This window comes from Schistocerca nitens, chromosome 9, assembly GCF_023898315.1.
Source record: "Schistocerca nitens isolate TAMUIC-IGC-003100 chromosome 9, iqSchNite1.1, whole genome shotgun sequence".
In the NCBI taxonomy this organism is placed as follows: Eukaryota; Metazoa; Arthropoda; class Insecta; order Orthoptera; family Acrididae; genus Schistocerca; species Schistocerca nitens.
The window spans coordinates 111150883-111171237 of NC_064622.1; the positions used below are offsets into that span (position 1 = coordinate 111150883).

General features: G+C 40.9%; 1 protein-coding gene across 1 annotated transcript; it reads right to left on the bottom strand.

Moving 5' to 3' along the window:
• Positions 1-10374: 10374 nt before the first annotated feature.
• Positions 10375-10941, bottom strand: LOC126204043 (protein NDUFAF4 homolog). Its single transcript, XM_049938468.1, has one exon. It carries the CDS (start codon positions 10939-10941, stop codon positions 10375-10377), a length of 567 nt encoding a protein of 188 aa, XP_049794425.1.
• Positions 10942-20355: the final 9414 nt, after the last annotated feature.

Genomic DNA, 20355 nt, shown 5'->3' on the forward strand with positions numbered 1-20355 from the left:
CTCCTGAGTGCCGTTCTCTTAATTATCCTTTTGGCAGTGTTAATGTTGTTATAATTTAACTGTATTTTATATTTTTCATTTGGCAAGGTTAGTTGTCGGCCTTCAGCCCTGGAAAAATGTTCTCACAGTTTCCTTCAAGTCCAAACATTATCGCCTTCTGCTCTTGAAAGGTTATTGTAATGTCCTCTGAAAGAGTTTACAAGTTATTGTGGGCCTTCTGCCGTTGGTGATGCAAAAAGGAAATTATTAAACTTAATGTATTCTTTTACCGATTGTTGCAATACATATTTCCTTAATTTTCAGAATTTAACCTTGCGGCCTTCAGCCATATTATTGCGTTTGTTTATCTCTTTCTGTGCACCTTGTGGGCCATGAGCCCTTTTAGCATCTTAAAACATTTTGGCCTTCTGCCTTCAGTAATCATCATAGTATATTTGTAATTTTGAAGATTTAATACGGCGGCCTTCAGCCGCTCCGCATGCTGATCTTAGATATTTATACGATTTATCTTATTCGTAAATTTAACTGTGTGTCATGTCTTTTCAAAATTGAACTTATTCTAAAGCATCTGTTTGGAGGCCTTCAGCCGCGAAGCAAATTTAATTCTTTCAAAAGTGTATTTGTGAACTAGATGATAATAAATTACAGTTGTGAAATTAATCCGACCGCAACTCCCTTGGCCCTTTCCACAATCCTAATTACCTGTTAGATCTGCGTGATTTAGCGGACGTTTCAGAAGGAGTTTAAACTTTGGAGTGCCAATGATGTGGCGAGCGCCAAAAAACCACCATAATATTTTTAGTTTTGCATTGTCTATGTAAAAGGTTTCAATCGCTTCAAGAACCATAAGTGGGAATATCCCCATTTAGAATCAGAAAGGCGACATGTGCCACATAGCGATGACATTCCTGTACCAGTGCTCACTACTCTGCCAAAGCTACTTCCTTCGGATGATGATGATTTGCACGACTTGTACACTAGTAGTAGTGAATCTGAATACGAAGGAAGTTCTACAAGACATCAGATCTTCAGTCATGCAGAGCTTAATGATTTGATAAGAGACCTCAGACTTTCTAAACAGTCTTCTGAACTCTTGGCATCTAGAATAAATGAGAAGAATTGTCTACAACCAGGAAATAAAATCACAGCTTACCGGACAAAAGAAGAAGATCTACTTCCATACTTCAGTCAAGTTGATGCACTTGTTTACTGCTGTGACATCCCTGGTTTACTACTAAAAGAGGGATTACCAAAATATCAACCTCAAGACAGGAAGCTTTTTATCTACTGCTCAACCAGAAGCCTAAAATGTGTGTCGCTGCACAATGGTAACTGCTATGCATCCATTCAAATTGACTACTCGACGAAATTTTATGAAGAATATGAAAATATCCAGATGATTCTCCAGAAACGTCGTCATAGTCAACACCAACGGCCTATCTGTGTTGATTTAAAAATGGCTAACTTTTTGCTTGGACAGCAAAGTGGATACACAAAATTTCCTTATTTTATTTGCATGTGGGACAGCAGTGCAAAGCATTATCACTGGGAAAATGTTTAATGGCCATCAAGAGATAGCTTTACTGAAAGAGCAGGAAATATCCTACAAGAACCATTAGTTGACAGGCACAAAATCATTCTTCCACCACTTAATATCAAGCATCGTCTAATAAAGCAATTTGTGAAACCATTGGACAAAAATAGTGACTATTTAAAATATATATGCAAATCATTCCCTGGATTCAGTAATGAAAAATTAAAAGCTGGTATATTTGATGGTCCCCAAATTCGGAAGGTTATTCATGATTTGGAATTCATTAAAGTTATGAATTGCCTTGAAGCATTTACCTGGAGCAGTTTTGTCTCTGTTGTCAAAAATTTCTTGGGTAACCACAAAGCACATGATTACGAGGAAGTGGTGCAAGACATGCTCAGAAACTTCAAAAGCGTGGGGGCTAATATTAGCATTAAGATTCATTACCTCTACAGCGGTCTTGATAGATTTCCGGACAGCAGGGAACGAACTGAAAGATACTATTAGATTTTCAGGTGGTAGAAGAACGATATCAAGATAGATGAGACAAGCACATGATGGCAGACTACTGCTGGAATCTTCATCACAACTGTCCTGACGATCAACACTAGAGAAAATCACACAGGTGGAGTTTTTCCATATGCTAATTGTAATTTTTTGAAAAGGCTGTCTGTTTTTCCTTTCTTCTTCTGTTACATGCTGAATCAAGAATGAAACTGCATTTTTGTGATCCTTTTAATATGTCTTTCTCATTTTCGTTTGACTGTGTACACAGTGTATCTCAATTAATATTTTCAAGTTTTGTTTGTTTGTTTACCTACATATTGTACGTTACTACAATAAATAGAGCCAGCCAAGCAAACGGAGTGACATATTCAAATTCAGAGCCATAAAGTTACCCTATATTCACTGTCAATTAATTGGCAACAAAATCACTGTTGACCAGTGTAATTGTATATATCATTGTCGTTATTGGTAAGTAGAAGATACATGATCATTATGAAACTGTACACTAAGTAAGCACACTTTGAAAGAACAAGGTATTCATCACATCTTACATATCATCATAACTTACGTAAAAAAAGAACAAAAATTTTTGTGGTGACAAAGGATAACGATTTTTCTTATTTGGACAGAACTGGAATCAAGAACTGCTGCCAACACGAGTAACTTAGATATCCTGGGCATAGCGAAACAACACAAATCGCTTAATAAAGGGAAGTCTTCCGATTCAGACTGTATACTAGTTAGGTTCCTTTCAGAGTAGGCTGATATAACAGCTCCATTTTAGCAATCATATGCTATCGCTCGCTCGACAAAGATCTTTACCAAAAAAAGGGAAAGCTGCACAGATCACAGCAGTACTCAAGAGAGGAAATAGAAGATACCCATTGTATTACAGACATATGTCACTGACGTCGATTTCTAGTACTGTCTCGGAAATAATTATACTGTGTTAGAACATCAAGAATTACCCCCAACAAAGCGACCCATTGACTCGAAGTCAGCACGGACTTAGTATAATCGTTCTTGTGAAACACAGCTAGATCTTTACTCTCGTGAAGTATTGAGTGATATCGGCAGGGAATCTCAAATTGATTCCATATTTCTAGTTTTCCGGAAGTCGTTCCACAGCGTTCTTCACAAGTGACTTCTGATCAAATTTCGTGCCTAATTGCGTGCCTGTGAAGTATCGTTTCAGCTGTGTGACTGGATTCGTGATTTCCTTTCAGTAACGTTGCAGGTTTGTAGTAATGGACGGAGAGCCACCGAGTAAAAGAAAAATGATTTCTGACGTTTCCAAATGAAGTATTATAGGCCCTCAGCTGTTCCTATTCTAAATAAATGATTTGTGAGACAATCTGAGCAGCCCTCTTAGAATGCTGCAAACTGTGCTGTCATTTATATAAGAAGGGTAGAAGGACGGATCCTCAAAATTACAGACCAATATCCTTAACATCGGTTTGTTGCAGGATTCTCGAACATATTCTCAGTTCTAATATAATAAATTTCCTTGAGACAGGTAGTTGCGGTCCATGCATCAGCACAGCTTTAGAAAGCATCGCTCCTGCGAAACGCAACTCGCCCTTTTTTCACATGATATCTAGCGAACCATGGATGAAGGGTATCAGACGGATGCCATATTCCTTGACTTCCGGAAAGCGTTTGACTCGGTGCCCCTCTGCAGACTCCTAACTAAGGTACGAGCGTATGCGATTGGTTCTCAAATATGTGAGTGGCTCTAAGACTTCTTAAGTAATAGAACCCAGTACGTTGTCCTCGATGGTGAGTGTTCATCGGAGGTGAGGGTATCATCTGGAGTGCCCCAGGGAAGTGTGGTAGGTCCGCTGTTGTTTTCTATCTACATAAATGATCTTTTGGGTAGGGTGGATAGCAATGTGCGGCTGTTAGCTGATGATGCTGTGGTGTACGGGAAGGTGTCGTCGTTGAGTGACTGTAGGAGGATACAAGATGACTTGGACAGCATTTGTGATTGGTGTAAACAATGGCAGCTAACTCTAAATATAGATAAATGTAAATTAATGCAGATGAATAGGAAAAAGAATCCCGTAACGTTTGAATACTCCATTAGTAGTGTAGCGCTTGACACAGTCACGTCGATTAAATATTTGGGCGTAACATTGCAGAGTGATATGAAGTGGAAGATGCATGTAATGGCAGTTGTGGGGAAGGCGGATAGTCGTCTTCGGTTCATTGGTAGAATTTTGGGAAGATGTGGTTCATCAGTAAAGGAGGCCGCTTATAAAAACACTAAAACGTTCTATTCTTGAGTACTGCTTGAGCGTTTGGATCCCTATCATGTCGGATTGAGGGAGGACATAGAAGCAATTCAGAGGCTGGCTGCTAGATTTGTTACTGGTAGGTTTGATCATCACGCGAGTGTTACGGAAATGCTTCAGGAACTCGTGTGGGAGTCTCTGGAGGAGAGGAGGCGTTCTTTTCGTGAATAGCTACTGACGAAATTTATAGAACCAGCATTTGAGGCTGACAGCAGTACAGTTTTACTGCCGCCAACTTATATTTCGCGGAAAGACCACAAACATAAGAGAGATTAGGGCTCGTACAGAGGCATATAGGCAGTCGTTTTTCCCTCGTTCTGTTTGGGAGTGCCCGCATCTCGTGGTCGTGCGGTAGCGTTCTCGCTTCCCACGCCCGGGTTCCCGGGTTCGATTCCCGGCGGGGTCAGGGATTTTTTCTGCCTCGTGATGGCTGGGTGTTGTGTGCTGTCCTTAGGTTAGTTAGGTTTAAGTAGTTCTAAGTTCTAGGGGACTTATGACCACAGCAGTTGAGTCCCATAGTGCTCAGAGCCATTTGAACCATTTTTTTGTTTGGGAGTGGAACAGGGAGAGAAGATGCTAGTTGTGGTACGAGGTACCCTCCGCCACGCACCGTATGGTGGATTGCGGAGTATGTATGTAGATGTAGATGTAGATTTATCGTCTAGTAAAGTCATCAGAATATGAAAACTAATTGCAAAATGATTTAGATGAAATATCGGTATGGTGCGAATAATGGCAATTTTGAACCTAAATAACGAAAAGTGTGGGTCATTGGCGTGAGTGCTACAAAAGAAATCAGTAAAATTTTGGTTACGCGATTAATCACAGAAATCCAGAAGCTGTCAGTTCAAGTAACAGTCTTAAATTGTACGATCATGTAGATAATGTTGTGGGGAAGGTAAACCGAAGACTGCGTTTTATTAGCAGAACAGAAGATGCAACATGTCTGCTAACGGGACTCTGTACACAGTATGCTTGTCCGTCCTCTGCTAGAGTATTGCTGTGCGATGTAGGATCCGTACCAGATAGGATTGACGGAGGACATCGAAGAAGTGCAAAGAAGGGAAACTCGTTTTGTATCATCGCGAAATAGGGGAGCGAGTGTTACGGGTATGATACCGAGTTGAGTTGGTAATCATTAAAACAAAGGCGTTCTTAGTTGTAGGGAGATTTTTCCCGAAATTTCAATCTCTAATTATCTCTCCCGGTTGTGAAAAAGTTTTGTTGTTGACGCCCGCCTACACAGGGAGAAATAAACATCGTACTAAAATAAAGAGATTTCAGAGCTCGTATGGAGAGACTTAGGTGTTTGTCTTTCTTGCGCGCTGTTCGAGAGTGGAACAGTAAAAAAAAATACTGTAAAGTGGATCGGTGAACCGTCCGCCGGGGAAAGTTAAAACAAGGTTTTTTGGTTTTAGAACTGAAGTTCGAATTTCTGTATAATAAATTATTTTAAGCAAAATGCATGATGTAATTTCGGCCCAGAACTTTACCACCTCTTCCCCGTTTCTACCACTACAGCTTTCGTCTATATTATGCAATAACAAGGTCGCATCGTCTGCGGTGATCCTCAGGCTTATTGTGATGCAAAAGTTGGAGTCTGTAAGCTCGCAACTGGGGACGTTTGTGTACAGTGTTGTGTACATTCGAACAGGGGGCGGCTAGTTCCCTACTGCAGCTTGTCTAACCTATTTACGGGGGCTTCTAACGAATGATTTGCGCACACTTCTCATGCCCTCTTCATTCACATGCTTTTTAAGTAGTTTTCCAGCTTTTGAAATAAATCGTACTGTTTCTCAAAGAGTTCTGTCTCAGAGATAAATGGGAGGATCTATATTCCACTCTCTTCTTGCACGCCGCTGAGCTCGCGTTTCACATCTTAATTCTGCATCTTTCGTTGTGTCGCCCACATGCTGTTAGCAGTACGTCTGCCTGTTGCACAATAAACATTTGTACGCATGCGCCATGCGGCACAGTGCTGTTCATGAAATGGTGAGAATCGCATCTCGAAAAGTGTCTCTAGCGACTGCGTACTTACGCGACAACATAAATCGAGTTCTTTCGTTAAAAGCACTTGTTGGTGTATACCTCCTGCCAAGACACCCTGTATTGTGTGGTTCCTGTTGAAATGACATCAGGCAGTGGTTTTGCAGCCCTTAATACCTAGTGTTACACTGCGGATCCTGTCTGACGGCGTTTATGTTTTGAATATGCGATAACTAGGGATTTATTACATTTATTTAGGTTGTGGACTGTGTGGCATTCCTGCAGCTCCCGTGACATTTCGTTTACTTTCCCCAAGAGCTTCGCTTTGGTACGACCTCTTTTACAAATATTTTATCGATTTCCAGCAAAGTCTATTTCTTCACATACAATTATGTCACATAATGATACAAACAGGACATTAGTCTGATCTGATTACGAAATATAAAACATAATTGTGCAACACAATTAGTTTACAAAGTTTCTGACTGCACCACTGTAATATAAGCCTCAATTTTTGATCTAGAATCCAGTTATACAAATACGCAGATAAACATAAGAAAAGTTCTGCAAATTTTATAGTTTCGTTCCACGAAGAAGGATGACATGGCAAATATATTTGGCAGCGGACCTATTCGTTCGACTAAGAACTACTATAAAAGATATAATCTTCAATTTTAAAAATACTGTGCAGTATAACTGTTCTCGGATGATCCTGTTTATCACATTCTGTTTCAAGTTCTTTGTTGTGTCTATTTTCGCAACAGCTGTATATGAATGGCAGTAGTTCATTCAAATATATACAAACGAAAAAAAACGTGTAATATTTCAGGACACTAAATGAAAATGCTTTGTAACTAAGGCGAAACGAGTCTGGGCGGTACAAGTTAAAAACATGAGTGGGAAGGAAAAGTCATTTTTCTTTTGAACTACTGAAATTTTCATTCTATTGGTATATGCAGAATGTGCTCCTCATTGTGGAACGAATCACAGGCTGGAGAGGGTATTGATTTTAAAGGATCTCTCGCCTGACTTTCTTACATTCACGTAGCCTGCTCTTAATGTGTTAACAGTAATAGTTCCTTTTCTAGCGACCACTGAGCTGAGAAACCAAAGGTCGCCTGAAATCTATTGCTGAATCGACCAGTACCACATGTCTTTGATGTTACGATCCATATGCACTAACATCGTCCGTTCTGTGTTTCCTTGTTTGGCGAGTGTATTATGAAGATCACTATTTGGTAGCAGTATCTCCGTGTGAAGTGGATTGTGCACCATTTCTGCCAGTTGGTCAATACCGTCTTCTCAGCTACTAACGGAGTGTGCAGTTCTTTTGTACTTCGTCTCCTTTTCGGGCGCTCGCAATTAAGTTTTATTACGAAGCAAAACGCTGCTCCCAATTCGCTTCCGCGAAACAGGGGTGGCTGTTGGAATCTGCGAATGCCTGGGGCGTGTTTGTGCTACATTGATAATTCAGGGCTCATTTCTGCTGAAACCTCTGTTGATTTACCAAACTTCTCGTTCCTGGCTGACTTTCCAACGTAGCTACTACACGAATACATATTAAACACGTCATCTAATGCCGCATCTGCACTTTCAAAGTTTTCTCGTTATTCGAAGAACAATTTTGTGAAATTCCAACATTTAATGGCTTAGAAAAGTACATATTATTCTTGCTCTGTTAATTAAAAACTGAAAAAATTGTAATGTGTATGTAGGTGCGTGGGTGGGATTCACATTATCAGTACAAATGTCAGTGTTCGATGCCTGATTAACCGTAGAATTTTTCTGGCAGCTGAAACGACCATCTCTTGCGGCACTACTTTATCATAACGAAGAGTCTACTTTGCACTTGCTGGAACTGAATATCGAACTGCAGCTGACCCAGAAGCCATTATCGCTAACGTTATGTCATCTCCAGAAGCATGATCTATACTAAGGCACCATTCATACCAACCACTGGGCTAATGACACATTCGCTTTACTACGTGTATCAACAAAAATTTGGAGCTCTTAACTCACAATGGACTCTATGAAACGCATTCACGTTAGTAGTGACGATTCAGTCTGACAAAAAACGCGCACGATGGAAAAAACTAACAAAGGGAACTCCCCATCGCACTCATCTCAGATTTAGTGGTAAGCTGACCCAGTGGATAGCCCGACAGAACCTGAACACAAAGACCAAGCACGAAAACAGGAGGAAGGTGTACTGAACTATGAAAATAAAGCAAAATAGAAATAGTGAATTGTCCAAGCTCAGGATGCGCATCTGAATAACCCCGGTGTCGTGATTATGTGGTCACGGTGTTGGACTCCGAACGGTAGGATCTGTCTTCAAATCTTCCTCGGGTTCCATAATTTTTTTCCCCACAAAATTATGAACTTTCCGGCCGGTGACAGACGTGTCTGTGTCAAATTTGCACCTGTGTCGTGGCGTAACGTCCGTTTGCAACAGTGAGGCGTAAGTTAAGGTCCTCCTTTTTGTTCTACACAGGTACCACACGTTATGACTCTTGCGTTCCGTTTTGGAAGGTTTCACTCTTCACACAATTTTGGTAAACATTTTTGGAACAGTGATCAGTAAAGTATTATATTTTAACTAAAGTTCAGTCTTGATCACAACACTTACGTCTCAATAACATAGGTGACCGGTTTCGGATATATTTATATAACCATCTTCAGATCCATGGCTTCCTTGGAGGATGGTAGGCGGAGCTCTCCTCAGCTGCCAGGGAAGCCATGGGTCTGAAGATGGTTATATAAATATAACCGAAAGCGGTCACCTATGTTATTGAGACATAAGTGTTGTGATCAAGACTGAACTTTAGTTAAAATATTTGACTCCTCAGTTGCTTTGTTGTATCATAGTTCACACCCATTTGCTGTAATCATTTCTGTGATAGGTCTATGCGGCACCTCACCTGCTCTCATCATGCATCACATTTACTTGAGACGTTAATATGTTCTTACCACGTGACTCATATTCTATAACCAGTGTGTAGGATGACAATGCGAAGACTACAGAAGAAGAACAGACACCTCAATGAGCGGACGGACAATTCATAATTTTTTGAGAGAAAAAAAAGAACACTGGGGCACGAGGGTGAACTTTTTTTTGTCATAAGCCTTAAGAGTTTATTCATTTCGTAAGGTAATAGTGAAACTGGAGTACTATATTAACAAATCGTTAACCAACCAACCAATTAAAATCAAGGTCATTTTTCATTCAGTCATACTGAATTATTTATGAATTCATTGTTTTTGTGAGATACTTTATTGGAAGTTGGTTACACTGATATCTAAAGGCAAGTGAACAATCTACCTTCTGTACAAAGTCAGACTAAATTATCATAGATTTTACTGTGATAGGACACATGATAAGGATCATAACAGCACGTACCCAGGTACATTTTTCATCACTCGGGTCATATTTGTGTCACCTACTAAAGCTAGAGCTTCCACTTTTGGAAAAAGGGCCATTCACAACATCCTAATCTTAACTTTCATCTTCTTCCTGTGCTTCACCCTTCTCTTGTTTCCTGTTCTATTTACACTGTGATTTAGGCAATTTTTTTTTGCCCCTGCCCCTCTCTTCCTTCGTCTTCTTTCCTAGCACAGGTAACTTTGAAAGCTAATGATTCCAACACATGCTTCAAGTTACTTTCAGTTCTTGTTTAAGTAAACTGAATCTCCTCTTAGACAGCAAATATCGATGATAATTCATATTGTGTGTGCAGAGGCAAAAACGGTCGTGCTGTTTTCTTTGACGCTGTCTTCGTAGTTGTGGAATAACCACCTTCTTAATATTCACAAACTTAACAAAGTAGCAGTAGCAGTAAACAGAGTGCTTAGGCTCTGCATGCAAGGTACACATTTTTTCCTCACTCTTTAATTACATACACACATATCTAATTGCTCCATAGCAAAAAGAATTGTAAATATAATGACACTGTACGACAGTAAATAAATGGTTGTTAATTTGCTTACAACAAATTTGCAAAGACTAATCAAATTATTTACAAATAAATACAGAGAAAAATCTTTCAATACTAGCTACGGCTTTCCAGCTTGTAACCCCGTTTGTGGTGACTTGAGTGGTTCTGCCAGTGCATTTCCTCGTGATTTTCCCTTTGTTTCAGGTGTATAAACTTCAGATGTTTTGTAGTAGGTAAGAATTTTATCCATGATAACAGGATCTAATTTGTATTTCTTAGCTAATAAAGCTGGAGTCTTTTCCTTAGGGTTTTCCTGATGGAGTGTAATAAAATGACGTAAAACAAATCGCCACCGTGGAATCATTTCTGGTTCTTCAAATCCAAATTCAGGAGACTCTACTACTTTGTGTGATTGAGGCAATGGGCGAGTAGGTTCTGAAACTTCAGGCTGCGTATCCTTGGAAATAACAAACACTCGCTTCAAACGACTATCGAGGGCAGTATTTTTCGTCAGTTCATGGTTTAGTACATCTGGGTTTTCTTTTGCCATTTGTTCAATAGCGAGGGTCATGGATGGGTGCCTGGGAGCCGGCGTAGGTTTATCCTTAGACATTTCTTTCACTGCTCGATTTTCAACGTTAAAACGATTTAACGCGCGTCGTGTAGCAGACAGCGCAACACCCATGACTTATAACGTTAGTGTTGGTAGAAAGAGGTGAGGGGTTTTTACCAATGAATAACATACATAGCAAACAAATTCAGGCAGACATGAATCGCAAATACAGTTTACCTTATGTAACTCTAAAAAATGTCACGTAAACGGTCCTGATGGTCTCTGTTTCCACGTTTACAGTGGATGTCGTATAGCTTTAACTAGTACTCGCATCGCTTTCACACGGTGTGAACTGAACACGCAGTTCAACACAGCGACCACACAAACACGACGACTGGGCTATTTCAGCTCCCTCAATGTTGCACATATTAACCTTGGAACGTTCACTGTTCCTGTTTTGCTTGTTTTTACACAGTTCACTACACCTTCTTCCTGTCTTAATGCTTGATCTGAGTTCAGTTTTTGACGGGCTAGCCGCTCGGCCGTCTTACCACTACATCTGAGGGCGTGGGATGGGGAGTTTCCCCTGTAAGCACCATGAACGAAGTGACCGACATAGTTGCAGCTTCTTACCTGTACACGTCATCAGCGGGCACGAAGTGATTAGAGCCGCAGTAACGTATCTCAGCTAGAACGACCGCTAGAGTGCGTGACTCTTGTCACCACGCGACCATGTCGTTAGATCCACCCTAGCGTACCTAACAAGGGGAGGCCGCCAATTGTGAAATTCAGATTCGATTCATACTGCGCATAATAAAAGCTCATGGCCAGAGGTGTAATGTGGCAAAGCACCAAGATGCACTTCTCAGCCGTTGTCGAGAAAATCGACGGTTAATAGAAACCTTTGCGGTGAAATACTCTCTACGAGGTATAACCTCCTATAGCGTCGTAGCGCAGCGGTAAGTGCTTCGGTTCGCAAGTCAAAGGTCGCCGGACCGAATTTCGCGCCATGCAATTTTTTTTTAGTATTTGTTTTTTGTAATTCATATATATATATATATATATATATATATATATATATATATATATATATATATATATATATATATATATATATATATATCATGGGGTCTCTAATTCGAACGTTTGACTTACACTATACGTATTCGTTTCGGAATATCGTTTCTACGTCTTCCGTTAACTGCACGTGTAAACATTATGAAGACAATTAATAACATTTGTGAAATACAACTTTCGTGTTCGAAGTCGCCAGTTTTTCCACGACAAACGACTTTCAACAACTTATTATATGCATAATTGTTGCAACTGATTGCCGGGAATTTTATATATATATATTACAAATAACAAATACTAAAAAAAAAGTTGCATGGAACGAAATTCGATCCGGCGACCTTCGGATTACGAACCCGAGCGCTTACCGCTGCGCCACGACGCTGTAGGAAGTTACAAATCGTAGAGAGTATTTCACCTCAACGGTTTCTTTTAACTGTCGATTTTCTCGACAACGGCTGAGAAGTGCATCTTGGTGCTTTGCCACATTACACCTCTGGTTATGAGCTTTTATTATGCGCAATATGAATCGAATCTGAATTTTACAATTGGCGGCCTCCCCTTGTAAGAGGCTTTTGCAGCGTCAGGTGCTTAGTGACCAGATCTGATGTTACGTGCGGTGTTACGCACACGCTATGGTAATGCAATATTTTAATTTCCACTATTCATAGAAGTACCGGCCCTGTTTGCATATCGTAGACAGCGTATAATAGTTCTTGTTTTGTCACTTCAGGGCCGGCCGCGGTGGTCTCGCGGTTCTAGAAGCGCAGTCCGGAACCGTACGACTGCTACGGTCGCAGGTTCGAATCCTGCCTCGGGCATGGATGTTTGCGATGTCCTTAGGTTAGTTAGGTTTAAGTAGTTCTAAGTTATAGGGGACTAATGACCACAGTAGTTGAGTCCCATAGTGCTCAGAGGCATTTGAACCATTTGTCACTTCAGGGATACCTTTACACTGCATGACTACATCATTTTATGCACGTAACAGATACATACTTTTGCAGATACGCTTTAAAAACTGTCGTTATTTTCACTTAATGCAGTACCAGCGTAGGAAAACTAAATATGTTAATGGAATCTTGGAAAATTTCGTAGCATAAGTTCCGAGCTCGTTCAACAACCGCTGCATGGCCGTTAATAAGCGTGCTGTAATCGATGAGAATTGAATTAAGTTCAGTGAAACTCGTCCTTTCCGTAATAATCCGTGATCGTCGCAGCCATTTAGAAACTAAACTCATCACTGAAGACAGTTCCAGTCCAGTTAATGAGATTCCAGGCCGAGGATGTGCCCGGTGGCCCCTCAGACAGTGGTAGGAAATCAGCCTGACTGTCGCCCGCCGTACGGCCCGACAAGCGGGACCCTCTGGTTGTCATCCGCGGTACCCACAGAGCACAGCGGTTCTATGACGATATTCTACGCCCCGATATGTTGCCCTTTAATGCAAGCCATCTTGGGCTTACATTTCAGCAAGATAGTGCCCAACCGAACACGACGAGAATTTCCACTGCTCCTATTCGTGCTTACCAAACTTTATCTTGGCCAACAGGTTGCCTGATAGCTAGGCAATTGGGAAAGTTTGCAGCGGTCTGGGCATGGTCCTCCGACCAGTTCGGGATTTTGACGATCTAAATTGCCAGTTGGACATAATTTGCCACTATATCTCTCAGGAAGACATCCACAACTCCGCCAATCAGTATCAAGTCGAATAACCTGCTTGCATACGGGTCATACGGTGACAATGCATTACTGACTTGTTCAATTTTTGAAGCTCTTTGCGAGCTAACATCCCAAAGATGTTCGGGCTCACATGCTGTTCCTTTTCGTGGAAATGTCTTGGCTCAAACTCGTCTAGGGGTTGAACCGCACATGTCGCATTACACGCCCTAAATTAGACACTTGTGAGCCTTTGGTTAAATTGTCTGGCTGATGGCAAGTTTGCGAAATACAAAGTTAATGTAACATATAACAACAGTAATAATAATATCAGGAGCTAAATTAACGACCCATAAATGATGTAGGTCACCAGTTGCGATTTGATTAGAATAATGTTTATTCAGAAAGCAAACTAACAGCGAAAGTGGTCGTATTTATTACGTTACACTCGAGCTCATATCCATTTGACACAGTTCGATCATTCACAATCTCATCGCGAATTACGAGTTCGATACCCCACCTCGTTAACAATGCGAAAAGTTACGAGTTCACACCAGGCGCGTAGCTGCTCACCGCTCAGAGACTAAATTTTCTATGTTGCTTCGTTTCCTAGCTGCCCAAAGACCGACCGTCCGCTTTGGCGTCTCCAGCCAAACGGTCCGCTTTCGCGTCTGCCCCAGCATTGTCCTCTGTCCCTCCCAGTCGTGTTTCCCGAGCGGCGAATATCCTCGCTCAACTGACTAGAGAAGTTCCCTTTCCTGAAGCCATCCATCTCATTGGCTACAGCTTATTCTACATTATTTTACACTTTAACATATTTAAATAATCAAAGCTTCGCCAGTTTCACGTTCTAAATAAAGTAACAATAATATCCTTGCCTAGTCGGCGGTGCGAGTCTCCCAATCGCCCCCTACGCTACTCGGAGTGTGGGACCTCAGTATCATCAATATCAATTACATAATAAACGTTAAATACTTCTACATAAAACCAATACAATTTCCTTCTTAACTTTGAATGTCACAGCCAGTAGCCTTGCACCTGTGTGCTTTATGATAAATAAATAAAGAACAAAAGTAACTATTATGCACTAAACTTTACAACAAATATTCTATTACCTAATGATTGAATAAGGTGTCATGCTGTCATCGTTAAATGTGTTTTGTGTGGGGGACATGATGATCTGATGCTTAACTGAAAATACTGATAATTTAAATTTACTATATCTTTTAAACAAAAAAGTTACCGTGTCGATATTTACAACATCTGTCATTTTACTGACGCGCTTCTATGTGAAATGTCAATCGTTAAGATCGACCAAAGCGTTCAGATTTTAGCATCCAGGTCTTTGTTACAAAACTTGTTAACGTCACTTTAACAGTAAATCCTAAACTATTATAGATATGATCAATGTTCAAGTTTTATTGGGATCACCATGAAAATTTATGGATGATGGCAAATTAAAATTACTGTGACTTGATTCCCTGCATTACTACAGAATTAAATAGTTTTCATTAATGTTTCCCTTTATGGCCGATCATAGGTCCGCCATATTTAACACTGCCACATCTCCTTGGCCACAAAAGCCTTCTACTGGGTTTCCCTATGACGTACATTCTCGTCTGTCTCACTCGCACATTACGGCGCTTAGGCCTCAATAGACAATAGACGCCTGTGAGTTTCCCCATCTCGTGGTGAATCTGCGCCCTTTGTGGCGCGGGGTCCTGGACGACAGGATTCGTTTCACAATTCCTGTAGGCTGACTCTTTCGGCCATATATTTAAATAAGAGCGCAATGCTCGTTAACTCACATCTTTCTTCTGAATACATCTTCCAGGTTTTCTGAAATCTTTATCATTTGTTTGTCTGTACGTGTTCGTCACATCTATCGATTTCCGTCCCATTTGAATAATTCCTTCGTGCTTCAGTTGGTTCTGCTAAGAAAATCACTAATGGAGTCGAATAAATTGGCCCCAATAATCCCTTTAGGCTCTTCTAAAACTAAAACTGACCAGTAGCTAAACTTTTTATGGCACCTGGCAAATTATTGAAAATGTTTGTCCCTGAATAATGGACACCTTTCTGTAACAGAGTAAGTGGCTTTAAATCATTGTGAAGATTATTTGCACTTCTAGCATTTATTTTGTGAACTGAGCTGTTGGTTTGGAAAATAGATGTATTACTTATGGCTAATTCCCTTAAGAAAGGTGTATATAGTGGGAAGCAGTGGTAGTTAGTATCCCTAGTTCCTTCAATGGGCCTTTGCAGTACTTTCTTGAGTGCTCATCAGAAGGACTCGGAAAACTTTACTTTCGCTTTATATACCGAAAAATGAAGGTACTGTGGAACGAAAATGAGCGAAGTAAGCTATCTGTTTTATTTTTATTTGCTTGTGTCTGAGAACACTCGCATTGCTGATAAAGGTTAGTTTAGAAGCTTCAGCAGTTCTGCGACTTGCTTCTCCCGCTGAATTTCTTATCATTGTTGTGGTGTCACCGCCAGACACCACACTTGCTAGGTGGTAGCTTTAAATCGGCCGCGGTCCATTAGTACATGTCGGACCCGCGTGTCGCCATTGTCAGTGATCGCAGACCGAGCGCCGCCACACGGCAGGTCTAGAGAGACTTACTAGCACTCGCCCCAGTTGTACAGCCGACGTTGCTAGGAAAGGTTCACTGTGAATTACGCTCTCATTAGCCGAGACGATAGTTACCATAGCCTTCAGCTTAGTCAATTGCTACGACCTAGCAAGGCGCCATTTATCCTTTGCTATGTATCTAATGAAGCATGTACAGTAACAAGACCAGTGTTCACCAATAGTTGATTAAAGTTAAGTATTCCAGCAGCTACGTACTTTTCTTTATAGCATTCATTAAGTATCCTGTTTCAGACCTCACGCCATCCTGCGTGAGCTTATAGCGTGCATTTCGGCTTCCTCAAACAACACGGTGTTGGCACTTCTGCCGACACATCAATTGTGTAATCCCAAGAGTTTAACGCTTTCATCATCTTCTCCCTACTTGTCATACTGTTGCCTTATACTGGAGAGAAACTTGTTACAAGTTCTGAAACGCATGTACTATGTCTTTTCAAAATTTAATGGGGAACAACTGTGTAGTTACCATTTATTAGTGTCGAGGGAAATTTCATCAACCGATATTTCTAAAACTATATTTCATCTGCTATTTAGTGCAATGTTTGTTTCATCTGGAAGCAAACCCGTCTTGGCAACTGGTAATGTTACTGATGAAAGGTCACTGACATACACAAGGAGAAATAAGGGCCCTAAGATGGAAATTTGTTGAGACAGAACATGAAATCAGTTCCCAATTGTTGTATAGATGTGAATGTTGGACGCTTACCAAACGACACATCAAGAGTATAGAAAGCGCAGAGATGAGATATGTGGTTGCGCTATCTGGCTACACTTTACTTGATACTTTTTGCGGGACATCCACAGCTGTTGCCAAAATTTTTCACGGTGAATAAAGCCGCTCTAGCTGTACTTGCCAAACTCTTAATTTAGGTAAGATAGTACACACGACCCGGGTTACAGGCTGTAAATCCCAACTTCAGGTACTACAAGAAAAAAATGGAAAACTAAGAAGGGTTATTTATAAAATGAATTAGCATAAAAAGGACCCATGCATATGTGAACATCAGTCGTACGCTGAACGCGTGCGAGAAAGTAGTACCAGTCGGGTATAAAAATCCAGCAAATTCATCAAGCAGCGTGCGAGATCCCGTGCGCGTGAAGTATGAAAAGGCTCTCTGAGTCAACCGGTACCAGACCGGATAAACGGGGCTTAATCGAAGAAACCGTGAATGTAACAGCAAATAACGATACCATGTCAGAGTAATGTATCCTGTGAACTAACTGCGAACGACTAGACATGTGGTATAGACTTGAAGAAACTAAAATGAAGTTATGAAAGCCGTAAAATGTCAATTTATGAACCTCAAAGGTAACTTACCATATAAGTGCCCAGAGCTCGCCGCATACCGTGGAAGACGAGGAAGACCGGTCAACGGACTTACGCGCGAACCGCAAAGAGACGCCTGGGTAATCGTATACGTGACAGAGGGACCTCGTACGCTACTTGATAAATTTTATGCACTTTTCACATGACGGATACGCGATAAATCTTGGTATGACCTGATGTTGACATTCGTATGGGCCTTTTTAATGTTAATTAATTTTATGAAGAAGCATTGTCAGTAGTCTTTATTTTTTGTAGTGCCTTAAGAGGGGATTTACGTTCTGAAATCCGGGCCGTATGGACGAATTTAGCTAGATAAATAATTTGTCTAGTACAGGTGGAGTAGATTCATTCATTATGAAGAATATCATGAAAGAGCTAGATGTATTTATTCTAAACGAAGAAGAGGGAAATACAGGAAGAAATGGAAGGAGCTTCTAACTAGAAACACCCAAACCACTTATGTAGTGTAAGCCAACACAATGAAGGACGGAATGGAGATAGGTCGGCCAAAGAAAAGACGAACACGGGAAAATACTTGAGTGTGGAAGAAACCAGAGATGGTTTAATCCTTCATGTTGATGACGATGTGTTCGATAATGATGCAGCGTTCGTCCACCAATGGTTTTGAACTGCCACAATGCTCTGGCGTTCATTGGATACGTAGTGTGTTTGAGGTTCGAATACTTCCTCGGGCATGGATGTGTGTGATGTCCTTAGGTTAGTTAGGTTTAGGTTGTTCTATGTCTAGGGTAATGATGTCCTCAGATGTTAAGTCCCATAGTGCTTAGAGCCATTTTGTGTTTTAGTTACGTATGATACTAGCACCGCCAGAAAAGGTTACTAACCTTGAGACCGGTGATTATTGTCGTCCATTTCCCAGCAAGAATGCCGCTGGCGGAGAACATCATTACCTTTCAGTTACATATAGAGACACATTCTGCAAACCTCTGTGAAGTGCGTAGCAGAGGGCACTTAGCATGATACCACGTGTTAGCATTTCTACCGATTGCAATCGCGTTCAGAGTGTGACAAGTATGACTACTTAATTATCTCTTGCGAGCTATAATTAGTAAAATATTGTATCATGATACCATTCGTAAGAGACTGCAGAATTTCTATAAATTCTTCACTTAAGATTTGTTCTCAAGGAACCTGTGACAAATTTTGTCATTTTTCTTTCTATAATTTCAATATTCCCTATTAGTCCTGTTTGATATGCGTCCCACACACATGAGCACTATTATAGAGTAGGACGCATAAGTGGTTTGAAAGCAGCATTTTTTGTAGACTGACTGTAAGTAGACTGACTGTAAGTAGTAGACTGTAAGTAAGTAGACTGACTGTAAGTCTGTCAACTGTCTTACCTAAGACTGAGCCTAAATGATCATTCCGTTTCATATCTCTATAAACTGTTCCACAGAGATATTTGTATGAGTTGACTGATTACTACTGTGAATCATTGATGTTGTAGTCGTAGGCTACTATGTTATTTCGTTTTGTGAAATGAATAATTTTATATTTCTGGATACTTAAAGCAAATTGACAATCTTCATAGCACTTCTAAAGCTTGTGAAGATAGGACTGAAGGTTTTTGTAGCGATTTTGAGAGAGCACTTCATTAAAAATAACCACATTATCTGCAAGAATCAAAGGTTACTATTAATTTTGTCAGCTAGGTTATTAACAGACAGTATGACAGCAAGGATCGCAATACACTTCACCGGAGAGTGGCTGAAGTTACATCTACTTCTATCGATGACTCTATGCAAGACAACAAATGGTTCAAATGGCTCTGAGCACTATGGGACCTAACATCTATGGTCATCAGTCCCCTAGAACTTAGAACTACTTAAACCTAACTAACCTAAGGACATCACACAACACCCAGTCATCACGAGGCAGAGAAAATCCCTGACCCCGCCGGGAATCGAACCCGGGAACCCGGGCGTGGGAAGCGAGAACGCTACCGCACGACCGCGAGCTGCGGACTATGCAAGACAACATGCTACCCGCTAACTTCCTAGAAATCCTCAGTCAGTTCACAATTACTGTTTCACGGCCAAGGTAATCGTACTTTTGATAATGGTCGTTCGTGTGCTACTGAATCAAATGCTTGTCAGAAGTCGAGGAATACTGAATGTCCATGACTGCCTTAATCCACGGTTTTCAGGATGAGAAAAGCCAGAGTTAGATTTCACATGATCTGTGTTCTGTTCCATATAACTTATTACTTTTGATCTCAGACTATTATTAAGATACTATTACAGACGTACACTATGTGATCAAAAGTATCCGGACACCCCCAAAAACAGACGTTCCTCATATTAAATGTATTGTTCTGTGTCACCTACTGCCAGGCACTCCATATCAGCGACCTCAGTAGTCATTAGACATAGCGAGAGAGCAGAATGGGACGCTCCGCGGAACTCACGGACTTCGAACGTGGTCAGGTGACTGGGTGACAGTTCTGTCATAGGTCTGTACGTGAGATTTCCACACTCCTGTACATACCTAAGTCCACTGTTTCCGATGTTATAGTGAAGTGGAAGTGTGAAGGGACACGCACAGCACAATAGCGTACAGGCCGACCTTGTCTGTTGATTGACAGAGACCGCCGACAGTTGAAGAGGGTCGTAATGTGTAATAGGCAGACATCTATCCAGACCATTACACAGGAATTCGAAACTGCATTAGGATCTACTGGAAGTACTATGACAGTTAGGCGGGAGGTGAGAAAACTTGGATTTCATGGTTGAGCGGCTGCTCATAAGCCACACATCAGGCCGGTAAATGCCGAACGACGCCTCGCTTGGTTCAAATGGTTCAAATGGCTCTGAGCAC

Coding starts and splice junctions, on each gene's coding strand:
- LOC126204043 (XM_049938468.1), bottom strand. CDS start 10,941: ATGGGTGTTGCGCTGTCTGCTACACGACGCGCGTTAAATCGTTTTAAC.